Source organism: Podarcis tiliguerta, assembly GCF_965153285.1.
Source record: "Podarcis tiliguerta genome assembly, chromosome: 1".
NCBI classification, from domain to species: domain Eukaryota; kingdom Metazoa; phylum Chordata; class Lepidosauria; order Squamata; family Lacertidae; genus Podarcis; species Podarcis tiliguerta.
In genome coordinates this window covers 94,239,361-94,254,637 of record NC_139534.1, presented here as the reverse complement: position 1 = coordinate 94,254,637, position 15,277 = coordinate 94,239,361, and the positions used below count along the sequence as shown (strand labels likewise).

The 15,277-nt window shown below is 45.5% G+C and overlaps 2 protein-coding genes across 3 annotated transcripts in view; one reads left to right on the top strand and one right to left on the bottom strand.

Moving 5' to 3' along the window:
* Window positions 1–14,541, bottom strand: part of GPR176 (G protein-coupled receptor 176) — a gene marked incomplete at its 5' end in the record, with an annotated part of 30,378 nt that extends 15,837 nt beyond the window's left edge. Inside the window, one exon of one of the 2 annotated variants that reach the window (XM_083450576.1) lies at window positions 14,403–14,541. Coding sequence is in view for 1 of the 2 variants with exons in the window: in XM_083450575.1 (XP_083306701.1) it covers window positions 10,847–11,066 (220 nt within the window). Of the gene's footprint in view, window positions 1–10,846; window positions 11,067–14,402 lie in introns of those variants that run through there. The other variant, XM_083450575.1, reaches the window with a different exon arrangement.
* Window positions 13,863–15,277, top strand: part of EIF2AK4 (eukaryotic translation initiation factor 2 alpha kinase 4) — a 41,774-nt gene continuing 40,359 nt past the window's right edge. The window contains exon 1 of the mRNA XM_083449732.1: window positions 13,863–14,039. Within this exon, the coding sequence (XP_083305858.1) occupies window positions 13,878–14,039 (162 nt within the window). The 5' untranslated portion in view covers window positions 13,863–13,877. The remainder of the gene's footprint in view (window positions 14,040–15,277) is intronic.

The following is a 15,277-nucleotide window of genomic DNA, read 5'->3' as shown; positions in this document are numbered from 1 at the left end:
CACTGTAGTTTTCTGTTACTTTTCCTGCCACAGAAGGTTGGGGGGGGGGTGATACAAGAGCACTCTTTAGTTATCTGCTATACACTGCACTATCTCAGCTGCATAGCAACTGCTTTACAAGCCGAAGGTCTCAGGTTCAATCCACAGCATCACTAGGTAGGAAGAGACTCTCTGTCTAAACATCTGGAAAGCTACTGCTAGTCAGCATAGGCTGAGCTAAATGGACTCAGTATAAGGCAGCTTCCTATGTCCCTAAATGTTCACCAATATATGAGACAGTTTGCAAATATCTCATAGCAAATTTCCACCCATAAACCAGTTTTGGCAAGCTTCAGAGCGGATTATTCACATCAATAATTCATGCCAGCATTTGATATCCTTCTAAACAGTGCAGTTTATTATGGCAAAAAATGATTCATATGGGTGGCTAATACAAATCCAATTTGCTTTTATCTATATAGTCCTGTTCCCAAATGGGACAAACAATGCCCTATGTGGCAGATTTCTTTTGAGGATAAATGAGGAAGTCGACTATTGTTCTATGCCATCAGTCTGATTTCCATGAAGTTAAGAGAAATTAAATTAAATGTATTTGGAAAATCATAATAGGCAATGCTTTCAGACACGGTGAGATCGATCCATAATCTTTACAATTCTTAGTGATGCTTTTTTGATTCTCTGTTTTGAGAAAGCACTCTGCTATCATTTAGAACTCCCTATTGACTACTAAAATGTGGTATTCGTGACTGCTGCCTGCCATACATTGTCTCTGCAAGGATCCTGTATTACACTGTGGTTAAGACTCATTACACATAATTTACTGCATGCAAAAGGCACAGAAAAAACAAACAAAATGCCCTAGAGGTATTTTTCAACTAGTGTGTTTTCAACCAGTGTGCCATGGCACCATGGGGTGCCTTGAATGATGGTCAGGGGGGGCCGCAGGCAACACTGGCCTCCATTCCTCTTTCCCTCCCTCCCTCCTCTGATACCCTTTCATGTCTCTGCCTCCCAAAGGCTTGCACAGCTGTTTGTTGCAGCAGCCCTGGCTACAAGCTCCTCAGGTGAGTGGTGCCTCTGGGGCTGGCCAGGGGGTGCTGGTTGCCAGGAGCTGAGGCAGCCTCAGAGTAAGCAAGCAAGTACGTGAGGAAGCCCAGCCAGCCAGTCTTTGCTTTTGGGAATGGACAAATAAATGGGAGGCTGGGCAAGCAGGCCTTTCTTGTGCTTAATTGTGCAAGGCTTTGTCTAGGAGCTGAGTGCCCGGTGCTGAAGGAGAGCCTTTCTGCTATGAAGGCCCAGCAGCACCCAATGCTGCCAGCCAGCATAAGGTGCTAGCCTCACATTCACCTTTGGCCAGTCTCCATTGGGAAACTAAGGTGGGGAGCTTCCTCTTCCCAGATGTGAGGAGGCATTTCTCTTTGGGGCAGGAAAGACAGCTCAGTCACCAGGGGCGGCAGCGGCAGTGGCTGCCCAGAGGACTCACCAGGAGAGGGGAGAGGAGAGGAGGCTGAGAGAAAACTCCACAAGGGAGGGTGTTTGAAAAGGGGTGGGAGGCTGCTGGCTCTGCAGGCAAGGGGTGACATAACTGGGCTCCTGAGCCCCACAGGGGTGCCACAGAAAGACTGTAGTTGGTCAAGGGAGCCGTGGACTCAAAAAGGTTGAAAACCTCTGGGTTAAAGGACAACAACGTTAGAGGGTCAGCACGCCATGCCATTTGAAGGAGATTAGTATTTTGCAATCTTTTCTACATTTTGCATAGCCTAGTAAGGCTGGACAGTTGCCCAGAGCAGTCCTTGGAAGTTTGATGGGTTGACTGATCTGAGTCCCTGACTTGGCACAATCTGCAATCCCCACTGCTCAGAAACCTAATGGTGAATGAAGGATTGCGGAGCTGAGCAGCAGATTCCCACTAGGGGGCACGGTATGTTATCTGAATCCAATGTTTCACTTCATCCAGGCAGGAGGACCCTGCTCAGGGCTCATCCACACTTAATTTGCCCTGTGATTTCTAAGAGTCCAAGAGGTTCTTCTTTTGTCCCACCACTTTGCTACCAGGTTTTCTGCGAATTAATGTTTGTTCTGATTCAGAAGTAAGCAGTGAGTTTTCTCAGGGAAAGTCATGGGACAAAAGAGAAACCGAGAAATTGCAGGGGAAATGGACACAACTCGAGTCCCTTGAGCATCTGGGTGGAATTTCTACTAGACAAACTAAATACAGTGGTACCTTGGTTTGCATACGTCTTGGATTACAAACACGTCAAACCCGGAAGTGTGTGTCCCAGTTTGCAACCTTTTTTTGGATTACGAATTAATTTTTTTGGGAGGACCCATTGGCTAAAGCACACCTTGGGTTACAACCTGTTTGGGTTTACAAATGGACCTCCGGCACAGATTATGGTTGTAAACCAAGGTACCACTGTACAACATAGGAGATCCATAATTAGGATCTCACCTTTTAAAAAATAGTTAAGAACTCCTGAGAGACATTAACGGGTTGAGGCAAAAGGTGCTGAGAAAAGGAGTGCTAACCCCACTTTCCAATACCATTTTCCTGATCTAAATCCCCACCCACCCCGATGCTGTTTGACCTGCATACTGGTACCATGCAAATACAAACCCAAAGAGTGCTCACCAATGCTTCCTCCTCATCCTGGAAAAAAGTGACAGGGTTTTACCTTGGGCCATTGTTGTTCAATGTCTTTATAAATGGCTTGAACTGAGGAATTGAGGGGATGCACTTCAAATTTGCAGATGACATCAAACTGAGAGGGATAGCTAATACCTCCAAAGATAGATTCAGGATTCAGACTCCAGTCCAAACTAACAAAATGAATCTCAGCAGAGGCAAATGTAAGGTTCTGCACTTACACAGGTATAATCAGATGCACAAATATAGCATGGGGGACACCAGACAGCAGTATATGTAAAAATTATCTAGGAGTCTTAGTAAGCTGCATCAACAGAAGTATAATGTCTCCTTCAAGAGAAGTAATAGTACCTCTCTATTATGCCTTGGTCAGACCTCACCTGGAGTACTGTGTCCAGCTCTAGACACTGCAATTTGAGAAAGGATATTGACAAGCTGGAACATGTGCAGAGAAAAGTAACTAAGATGCTAAAGGGTCTGGAAACCAAGCCTTATGAGGAACACTTGAGGGAGCTGAGTATGTTTACCCTGGAGAAAAGAAGACAGAGCCATCTTCAAATATATGAAGGGTTGTCACACAATTGACATCCCAATTTTAGTATTTTTTAATTGGAAGCAATTCCCATTGCTTCTGAAATAACTTCCACATAAGTGCTTTGGAAGACAGTTTGTAATTCTCACAAGTAATGCCCAAGCTCCATTTCTATTATCAGAGAAACTAGTTTTCACACAAAAATAGCCTCTGGCAAGAAAAACTATATGGCCTCGGGTATCACAGCTGTTGGCACGAAAGTGAAAACCAAAATATGTCAACTGCGGCTTAAGTAAAGTATCTGTCACCAGTTCTTCTTAGCTGAGACAAAATTATGCTGACCTGTATAGATTATTTTATTCTGGTCCTCTATCTGTGTCATGCTCAGTAGAAATCAGTTACACTGGAAACAAGGCTAGGAATACGACTGGAAGAAATGCTTAAGTTGCCAGATATTAAAAATCACACGGAAGATTCAATGCCTGTCTTCTTCTCTGGCAATCACTCGTAGCCGAGTAAGATTGTCTTCCATAAACATGGTTTTAACAGTGAGTCCGTAAGTGACTGTGGAGGCCAATTCTGGATCCACACGTCTTTCCACAGTGGGGACACTGGTTTCTGGGCAGGAGTTGATCACGGTGTGGATTTGCCAAGTGTGCCTTCCTCTTAGTACATTTCTCCCTTGCATCCTGAGTTTGAGTGTCTTCAAAGCCCATGACACCTTTGGTAAAGGCTGCTCTCCAACTGGAGCACTCGCAGGCCAGTGTTTCCCAGTTGTCAGTGTTTATACTACATTTTTTTAGATTTGCCTTGAGACAGTCTTTAAGCCTCTTTTGTTGACCACCAGCATTGCGCTTTCCATGTTGAAGTTCGGAATAGAGTAGTTGTTTTGGAAGACGATCATCAGGCATCCACACAACATGACCAGTCCAACAAAGTTGATGTTGAAGGACCATTGCTTCAACACTGGTGCTTCTTCAAGTACACTGATATTAGTTCACCTGTCTTCCCAAGTGATGTGTAAAAATTTTCAGAGACACTGTTGATGGAATCTTTCGAGGAGCTGGAGATGGCCTTTATAAGTGGTCCATGTTTCAGAGGCATATAGTAAGGCTGGCAGTACAATAGCTTTGTAAACAAGCATTTTGGTTTCCCTGCGAATGTTCTGGTCCTGTAGCTGGGTATTATGATGATTTGATGGATTATTTTTACACTTTTTCTGACTATGGACAGAAAGTCATATCAGTATTGTGAAATTCTAGCGGGGAGAAAAAAACCATTGTTTCTTGGCCTTCACTGCCTCTTCAGGGTTGCTAGATCACAATGCTGAAACCTGAACTGACAGAATTCCCACCAGGGTTTGGACTCTAAAGCAGCTGTCCCCAATCTGATGCCCTCCAGCTGTTTTGGACTGCTGGGACCAATAGGTGTTGGAGTACAGTACTGCTGGAGAGCACCAGGTTGGAAAAGGCTCTTGTAGACCTAGCAACCCTATACCCTTCCCTGCCCTCTTCCTTCCTGCCAATTGTGTACAGGCCACCCTGTCTATAGGCCCAACATGTAGTTTTGCCCCAGTCACACTTTCTCCTTCCTGTCTCCTTCCTTCAACTTTATGTCCCCACTCCCACCCCAATAAGTCTCTGCTTTTCAGGCCGCTGCAAACTTTATCCAGTAACCTAACTTCTCTAGTACTCTTGGTGTCACCCACTCCAAAGCATACAACCCCACCTTCATCTTACTCAGGGCTGGCCCTACTATTGGACAGAGTGAGGTTGTCTCAGGCAGCCAGTTTTTAGTGTCATGAAAGGGCAGCAAATGATTTGTTTGTTTTTTAAAGGTTGTGGGGGTTTCTTCCTTGGGTTCCAAAATAACTTGGCCAACACTGGTACTTTGCATGTCCCTTGACTGGGAGTGAACATGAGTCAGGCAGTAAAGCATTTTGGACCAGCCCTGAGCACTGTGATGAGAGCCTTTTCTCTCCTTGGCCTCAGCTGCATCCTGTCTCCTCTGCCCTTTTCTGCAACCCTCTTCCACCTACCCATCCTTCCTCAGGCATCTAGACAAAGTTAGTTTGATCAGTTAATACGGGGAATATAGATATAGCAGTTGCATTTTGGTGTTTCCCGTTTATTTGTTTTTGTATTTTTCAATATCCTTTGGGTGGGGCGTGGGGAGAAGTCTCACTTTGAAAATACAGTTGTAGCACCACTGTTTATACAGACTGACAAAAGGCTTATGAGTTACCTGGTTGGAGGAGGCGGTACCTCTCTGCACTGCTTGCCTTAATTTCAAAGCAGTTCCTGCTTCCCTTGCCTGTGTCCATTAGCTGTTTCCTGGGCAAAGTCTTCAAACAGCAGTGTTGATTCAAAAGGAAATAGCTGGTGTGGGAGCAACCTAGGTTATATCTCCCACATATGATTTTTTACAGAGTTGGGGCAATATGCAATACACTCGTTCCATTAAGACAAGGATTCCAGGTTCTGCAATGATATCTCGCCCCTCTCCTCCCCGTGTGTGAACCCTGCTCCCCCCCCCCCCAATTTGCTCGAGCCAGTGTGGTGTAGTGGTTAAGAGCGGTAGATTCGTAATCTGGGGAACCGGGTTCGCGTCTCCGCTCCTCCACATGCAGCTGCTGGGTGACCTTGGGCCAGTCACACTTCTCTGAAGTCTCTCAGCCCCCCTCACCTCACAGAGTGTTTGTTGTGGGGGAGGAAGGGAAAGGAGATTGTTAGCCGCTTTGAGACTCCTTCGGGTAGTGATAAAGCGGGATATCAAATCCAAACTCTTCTTCTTCTTCCAGAGGGTTGAGGGGAAACCCAGAACAGATTTAGGGGACATGTGGGGGTAGAAGAGAAGATATCCTGTTGCACAGGTGGAGATCCAGGTTACCTAGTGCTACTCTGGATATAACCCATAGTATCTAAACAGAAGACATCTCGGCTCCAGGGGCAGTATGAGGGCAGGACAGGAGAGTTATGTAACCTGGGCCTCATCCTGAAGGAGGACTCAAATTGAGAACTTGTTACTTTTTAGGCATTTGATACGTTTTGCAATTTGTTTTCATGTGCATTTGACCAAAATGTGACTTCAGTTAGAGAAGCATTTCTTAAGAAAATAATAATTTCAAAATACTTTGCTGTTTTTTCTGGGGACCTTAGTTTGTTTTTGTTTTGTCATCATTTTTATATTAACTGTGGCTGGGGAACTCAAAAGCTGGAAATGGCCCAGACCTTCTCAGCTCATAGCTTAGGTTTCCAACTACTACACTACTAGAGGTCAACAAACAATATATCTGTGTGGCTGTTTCCTGATATATCAGGAAGAATAATTACATTCCTAGCCATCTTGCCTCCGTTTTTCATTCTTGATAATTCTGTATTTTGGCCAGCTCCATTCCTGGACTTCCAGCAATGTACACAGCACAGACTAAATGCCTACTTCCTTCTCTTTTCCTCTATAAGACAGCAAATTTAATCATATTCCTGCATCTTCATATCCCATGACTGCCCCACAGTGGTGTTAATGATTACCATGTGTAATCCAGAAGCACATAGTTATTACTGCATTAGACACTGACACATAATTCTTATATACATGGCATTAAATTCTGCACATTTTTATTGTCAAAAGGAGGTTCTTTCTCGGCCATCCTTTCATTAATGAGTGAATACAATTCAGAAGTGCCTTTCAATAGAATATTGGACAAGACATCTCTGGTGAAGCACATGAGGAAAGTGTTCCCATAGCAACAGAAAGCCAGGAAAGATCGCAGAATTCCTTTCTTTAACCCCCACTTCCTTTAGATTGTCTTTCATAATAGATGCTTCTAATCTAGAGAATCAAAAGAAGTTTTTTGTTATTCAGGATTTTCTTCAGCAAGACGAGAGTGATGGAAATGGATCTTTATCTCAGCCAGTCCCTGATCTTATCTAGGCAATTCCTATGTTCTTAACTAGTTAGTGAGGAAGCTAGTGACAAAGCTTGTTAAAAATCATGTTATAATCTGAATTATGCGGCTATGAAGGGGGTTTGACTAGAAGACCCTTGGGGTACATTCCAACTCCACAATTCTATGATTCTGTTAACGTAGTATTGAGTATAGATTATGCCAGAGAGTTCAGAGTGGAATTCTGTATCAATGTGACTCTCTTGAACAAAGCAAGGGAGAAAACTATTCAACCCTCTAGATATAAAATTAGGGTAAAATATAGATCTGGTCTTAAGCATGCTCAGGTCTTGTTCTCAGTACAGGGACGAGAAGTTCAAGAAAAAGGAAACGGAACCAGAACACTCGCTCACATGTTGCACTCAGGGCCACAATAATCAGCCAATCATTTGAATAAAGCAATCATTTAGCAAAATGAATGGAGATTATATGAAACAGCAACATAATAAGTCAACTAAAATGAGAAATTCTAGATGAGTGTTCATAACAGTCTCTTGCAGCAAAACCAGCACTACCTTTTGGCACATGAATGTCTTACAAATTTATTGTGGCGCGACCTTTCGTTGCCAAGAGCCTGCGTCATCAGATGAAGGAAGCTTGCAGGACAACAAATTTGTTTGTCTTTTTAAGATGCCACACGACCTTCTTGTGTGACGTTATGCTCGAAAACCAATATGACCCTTGACCAATGTGAGCCTTGCAATGGTCTCAGAGCAACCAGAATATTTAGCATAAAAAGGTAAAGGTACCCCTGCCCGTACGGGCCAGTCTTGACAGACTCTAGGGTTGTGCGCCCATCTCACTCAAAGAGGCCGGGGGCCAGCGCTGTCTGCAGACACTTCCGGGTCACGTGGCCAGCGTGACATCGCTGCTCTGGCGAGCCAGAGCCGCACACGGAAACGCCATTTACCTTCCCGCTAGTAAGCGGTCCCTATTTATCTACTTGCACCCGAGAGTGCTTTCGAACTGCTAGGTTGGCAGGCGCTGGGACCGAACAGCGGGAGCGCACCCCACCGCGGGGATTCGAACCGCCGACCTTGCGATCAGCAAGCCCTAGGCGCTGAGGCTTTAACCCACAGCGCCACCCGCGTCCCTTATTTAGCATATATTTAGCATAGCCTTCAATAATTCACCACCTCAATGTGCCCTTTTACAGATAATGGTATAAAACTCTGATAATGTCTCTTTCTTGCCTGGATCAAGAATAGAGAGGGTTCTGTGAGTATGTGTAAAAACTATCCAAACTACAAGGGTAAAATTCACATTAACTGCACCACTCACTGCCTCCAGCCCTGGCTAGCACTGGCATGTGGAGTAAAAACATAAGAAGAGCCTACTAGATCAGGCCAATGGCCCATCTAGTCCAGCATCCTATCCCCACAGTGGTTAACCAAATGCCTGTGGGAAATCCACAAGCACAGTCTCCTCTCCTATAGCTTCCAGCAATGGTTGTTCAGAAGTATTACTGCCTCCCAACATGGAGGCAGAGCATAGCCATCATGGCTAGTAGCCATTTATATCCTTATCCCCCAAGAATCTGTCCAATTTTCTTTTTAAGCCATCCAAACTGGTAGCTATCACTGCCTCCTGTGGCAGCAAGTTCCCCAGTTTAACTATGTGTTACGTGAAAAAGTACTTTTATTTTATCTGTCTTGAATCTTCTAGAATTCAGCTTCGTTGGAAGTCCACGAGTTCTAGTGTTATGAAAGAGAGAGAAAAAACTTGTCTTAATCTACTTTCTCCATGCCATGCTAAATTTCTATCATGTCACCTTTTCTCTAAACTAAAAAAATCCCAAATGCCATAAGCTTTCCTCACAACGGAGTTGCTCTGACCCCTTGATCATTTTGGTTACTCTTTTCTAAAGCTTTTCCATCTCCACAATTGTCCAAAAGGAAACACAAACCCTGGTAAGCACACCTGGTACCCCTGGAATCATGCTAAGAGATTGGGGTGGCGTGTAACAATATTAAGGAATCCAACTTATACAGTACAGTGGACTCTTACGTTACCTTCGGGTAACAACTTTCGGGTTGCGAACACGGCAAACCGGAAGTGTATAATTCCGGGTTGCAAACACACACGCGCGAAACGCTCTGTGCACCGCGCACATTTGCAGAAGCGCTCTATTGCGCCACACGCGTGCGCAGACATGGTGCCTCTAGATGTGGACTTTTCGGGGTACATAAGGACCCCCGGAATGAATTAAATTCATATCTGGAGGGTCCACTGTACCAGTCAGTACAACATTTTTTAATAAATTCACAATCCACAATATTTATTTTGGTTTGAAAATCTGTGAAAACTCCAAATAATTGCATTGGAGAGTAAAAAAAAAAAGTTTTGGATGTTTGCATAAGCTTACACCTTAAATAAAAAAGTAAAAACAATGGTTTACTCCAAATATTACCTAAAAACGAAGAAACTGTGGCATTCTTCAGCAGCCAGTTCAATTAATCTACAACATCCACAGGATTTTAAAATGTTCATGGGGAAGAGGGAGGTCATTATTCAGCAAGAGATCTCCATATACCAAAATAGGTGTTCCCAAGTGGCTCGCACATATTTATGCCATTTAAATATGCAGAAGGGTGGCACTGCATGGAGAGAGAAATGGCACTCAATACCTAAGGGTGTGCCTAGGATGCTCCCGCAGAGCGTACACGTTGCTAAACACATTATCAGTACAGTCAATTATAAACACTCATGGGGCTTGGGGCTGGTGGAAATTCCAGCCACCCACTTTCCCCTGACCTCATAAGAGATAATCAGAGCCACATATATGTTCATTGGGGAAGATCATCTTAACGCAAGAGTCAGTCTGCTGCTTCCATAAATTTCTCTCTAGTGGAGCTATAGTACATGAGACTGGTGTAGCAGGTTGACTTTGAACTGGGATTCTCCTGTTGAAACCACAGTTCACCCATGAAGCTGACTGGGGTAGTCCTGAGAAGCCATTATCCCTCAACCTAACATCCCTCCAAAAGTACCAAAAAGTACAGTACTGGACTTGCAAAGATTTAGGCTGTAATTCTACACAACGTTAGCCTGCTTAAATCCTACTGCCTCTGAGTGAACTTAAAAAGTTGAATTGTGCAACTGTAGGCCTTACCCATTGTTTTACCCATTATGTTTCTTATTTCAGCAAAAACATTCAAACCCATTTTTGCACAACCTTACAGGGGGAGGGTCAGGGTTGAGGTTCAACAAGCTATTTTGTACAACGAAAGTAGAGCATTTTTTAAAATGTAAATGTGCACTTATATAATTGTCCCAAACGTTATCACAATAAACTATTCCTTTGTACTGAAGAACCAAGAGCACACAAACATATTTCTTCTTCGGTTTGAGTTCTTAAAAGAATTATTCTCAAAAAAAACCACACATGTGCTTACGTCAAGGAAAACTGACACATAAATATTCAAGCGATACCAACTTGTCACATGCCTAAAGTTTATTACTATTGTTATATATTTATTATACCTCGGCCTTTTTCCTTGAGGGGACTCAAGGCGGCTGGAAGTGCAGCACCCAATGTTTCTATCTTAAGAGATAATGCAACAAAGCGGAATTGCCCTTCCTGCTGGTTTGCTAAAGGAAAAGCCCCAGTAATTCTGTTTTGGTTAGCTTTGGTTCTGGCATCACCCCCTGCGCACCAAGGTAGAAAAGAAGCCAACAGCCAGGAATAAACCAACAACCTGCCTCTGTGGTTTTTGCTTACCTAGCAGAGAGCCTATAAAGATGATAACTTGCACCGCGGTGGTAAAATGTCGGTAGGTCTGCTCGTCCCGATATGCCTCCCCTTGCGAAGTCCCATTGCCGTGGGCGCTTCTGTTGATCCCCGCGATCTGCGCGCTGGACGCGTTCAAAGCGCTGGCGACGGCGTGGTAGGGCCCGCGCTCGCTCGCGTTGACGGAAGCCCAGCTGGCGTTGGACCCCATGGCGAGGGGTCTCTTTCCTGGGCCGCCTTACCTAGCAAGCCCCCCGCGCGGGTCCCGCGCTCCTCACCGAAGGAAGCACGCGGCCGGCCAGAGCCGCCTCTGTCCACAAGGCAGGCTGCTCCATAGGATCGCTGGACCCGGGGAAGAAGCGCGTCTCGCTTTTCATGCCCGGTGTCTTAGCAAGGGGCTGCCTTCGCGGCGCAATGGGGAAGAGGAGAAGCGAAGCTGCTTGTAGCTCCGCGGTTGCCCCATCTGCCTTTGCCCCTGTCCATCCTCAGCGTGTCACAAACATGAGCCCAAGCGACATGCGCGCCATGCTCCTGCTCCGGGGGTCGCACCGCGCTTGCATCCAAAAGGGAAACACCAGCTCTAACCCAGTTGGTGCTGCGCCTTCCAGTGCCAAGGTTTTGCTTCGCGTTCACATCTTTGCACAGGGAAGCGGCATCTCTCTGCCTTAGGCATCCTCACAGACAGGTGCCGTTTGGGTGTTCAGCAAGCCCCAAACTCCCATGTGGGGATGTTGTTTCTCATTTGAATTATGCCACAGTTCTCTTCGGAACATAGCGGCCGAATAGCGCTTGGGTGAACGCGGCCTCCTTTTGCATTGGCATAGCTCTGCGCCGCTCGACGGGCTGCAGAATGAGCAGCGAGCAACTCTCGTCTGCCTCGTTTGCTCCTCGCTGCCGTTTTTCATAGAGAGAGCCAGAAAGAGAGAGCGGGTCATGTGACGCTCAGCTGTGGTAGGGGAGGGGCAGGTTTGTTTTTGTGTGTGTGTGTGGCAGCCATCTTGCTTTTTTGGGGTGCTGTCAGTTCAATGTCTGAGGAAAACCCAAGGGCGGGGGGATCGTCTTCAGAATTCAGAAAGTTTATGCAAGTTCCTTAGATAGCAGTGCACATGAAAAGGGAGGGATATGTAATTCATAACGTTACATTTAGTTGGTTTTTTCAAAAGGAGGGGTTTGTGTGTTTAAATACAATATAGATGTCTTAGAATACTTCACACTTTCTGGACTAACCCCCCCCCCTTGCAAAACACGTACACCAAAAGCCTTTTAAATATTGCACTTGCAAAATAGGTCATGCGTTGTCTAATGTGGATATGGACCTCCACAGTTTTATTTTTGCAATTGACTACTAGCAGCATGTAGGCAATAACCTCCAACTACAACTAGAAAACTCTCAGACTTTTCCAACAGTATATTGTTCTCTGAATGAATAGAGGTGCAAGGGATAGCCCTGAAGTTTTCCTTTGGATGAGAGCACTGGATGCTTAAGATGTCTTGGAAAGTTTGTTTTGTTTCCAGATATGCCTGCATAACATAGTGGAAGCAAACAAGAAGCCCTATAACATAGCAGATACCCAGATACCTTGTGCAGCACCCCTTCTCCCACTGCACCCTAGAATCCAGCTAACTCTCACTAGAAAATTATCGATCGCTGCTGTTTCTCCCCTAGTTCAAAATGTGAACTTTTTGCTGTATCTTTGTCCCTACTCTAGGGTTCAAGCGCTGATGGGTATTTCATTCTTAAAACTCCATTAGATATATTCTGAGCTATCAGGATTTCATCATCGTGCTATAAGTTCCCAAGCAACCATCTGGCTTTGCAAAAGTGGTATGTCAGAACTGCTAAAGAACAATGGCTCCATTCACATCTCAAACAGGCAGCTGAGAAGGAAACCATGCCTAATTAGGAGGTCCCAGAGAATCAGTAGAGGTGCACTCCTCTGTTACTCCTGGCATAGATCATTCAGGAGGATGACTACCAGTTTCTGTCCCAAAGATGGTCAAGAAGCCAAATTTAAATGAACCAAGATGATCAGCACCATCCAATAATGTCCAGAGCTAAGTCATGCAAAATGTACACTGACCTTTGCTAATTGTCACAAAGTGGGGCAAATCTAATATGAAGGAATTAAAATGGTAGCTCTCTGAAATAATGTGAAACTATCGTGCATTCATAATATTTGTATGGGAATACTGCATATAGAATAATAATAATATAATCTAGAAATATTTACACTGGGAAAAATGAAATATCTTAAGTCTTAGAAAATAATTTAAGCCAGGCAACTTTAATTTAGTTTTCTATGGGGCTTTTTTAAAATCAAAAGAAATTTCAGTAGCTGCCATATAGCGCCATCATTTATTTTCGCACTTCAGTTACGACATGCTTAGTGGTTGAAAGATCTGCAATGACTATTGCATTAAAATGTTAATTTAATATAGGAAAAAACTTTTTCGTTAGAAATGTGTACTAAATGACAATGAACCCGTATGCTATTCAGAAATGAGGGGGTGGGTTCCTGGAGTGATGGGTCCCCAACACTTCCCTCGGATCAATCAAGAGCTGTCTTCTCCAACCTGGTACCTTCCAAATACTGGACTACCACTCCCCTAATGAACAAGGGCCAGTGGTTAGGGAGGATGGCAGTGTAGTCCAACAAACATCTGGAGGGCACCAGCTTGGAGAAAGGCGATGATTTCTTTATTTGCATGATTGTTACTGGGCTGTGCAGAGCAGAGACCTGAAGAAGGGCTATGAAGGAAGCCATTAGTTTCGTTTTGCAAACTGCAACGGGAGGTGGGGCCGGCGGGGTAACTCCGGGCCTCGACCCAGCAGCGCCTTCCCCGAGCTTCCTCTCGCGGTGCCGCAACGGGCAGCCGCGGTGTTTGGTGGGGCCTGCAAAGCAGGGCGGGAATAGCAGGCCGCGCGGTTCCGCCCACCGCGGCGGCTGCGGCCTGGCTCGGCGAAGTGCAGCCGGCCTCCCTGGGCGGGGGGGGGCTTCGCTTTCCGCCTCCCCGAGCGGACATGGCCCAGGTGAGGGGCCTGTGGCAGCCGCGGGGGGAGGCTGCCGAGGCGTCCCCGGAGCAGCCCGAGAGCTACCAGCTTCGCCAGGAGAACGAGCTGCAAGTGCTGGAATCTATCTACGGGCGGGACTTCCAGGACTTGCGCCACGGCAAGCCGTGGAAGGTAAAAGGCTGGCCTCTCGCGGGCAGTTTCCTGCAGGGTCGGCTTCTCATCTCGGGGCGGGGGGCGAGAGGCAGGGCCTTTGCCTGACCAGCCTCACGGAACTTGCTGCCTCGTAGCGTTTCCTAAGGTGGTGCGCTCGGCATCCGTTCCGTATTTTAAGAACCGAGGCCCTGCTGCTACCTTCACTTTTCGATGCGCGGGGAAGCTTAACATCCGTGTTCCGCTGAATGCAAAAGCAACCAGCGCCTGCAGTGTGCTTCGGAAGGCATGCCAAGGGCAGGGCAGAAATACCCTCTGACTGTGCATCACTCATTTTATTGGTAACGGGTCATAACAGTTGCGTTGGAGGCAACACGTCCTTACCTTTTAATGATTGCAGTGTAAACACAAAGTGTGCGTCATCATGGAAGGCTTACGGTTAGGAACAGAGGAAGTTGGCTTATGTCAAGGTAGATCCTTGGTCCCCTCCAGCTCGGTGTCGTCTATGCTGGTTGCCAAAAGCTCTCCATCTTTCCCACCAGGGGATACCTGGGAATTGAACCTGGGACCTCTTGCATGCAAAACGTGTGATCTGCCAGCAAGCCACCCTTTCCCAGTTGTTTTCTTGTTTTGTTAGAGGCCTGTTATTCTTTATATTACTTGCAGACGCAAGTTTCAGCTGGCTAACAAAAGTCAGTCACAACTTCTGGACCATTAGTGCTATGACTTAAATCTTAAAAAACATTTTAAATAATTTAGCAAATAATGCGTGTTAATACTGCAAGCCCTGAGTTTATTGTCTTGTCTTGCCCTATCAATGTTCCATAAGATGACAGTTTTTGACTAATTATGCTTTGGAGATGTCTGGCCACATCACATAGTCAGTGTATCCACACGTTCAGTATTGGAGTTTTTCCTCAGAATATTCACAGAACTCAGATAGTTTCATAATTTGTGATTTACCAAATTTAATGTAGTCTCATCGGTGAGCTCTTGTGTATTAGGAGACATGTCAGTCATCTAGAAAGCATAGTCACTGTCACAGGCAGGCAGCAAAAGCAGGAAATTAATTGAAATCCTGGCTGGCAATCATTCAGGGTTGGTGGGCTGCATCCATCTCACAAGTTGTGCAGAGAAAAACAGGTTTTGGAACCTGCCTGTTCCTGAAATTCAACCTTGAGTAACTACTCTGGGGCAGGGGGGAACTGCCTTGTGAATGCAGCCTAGGGTTATCATTGTTGGTGTCTCTACACTGATAA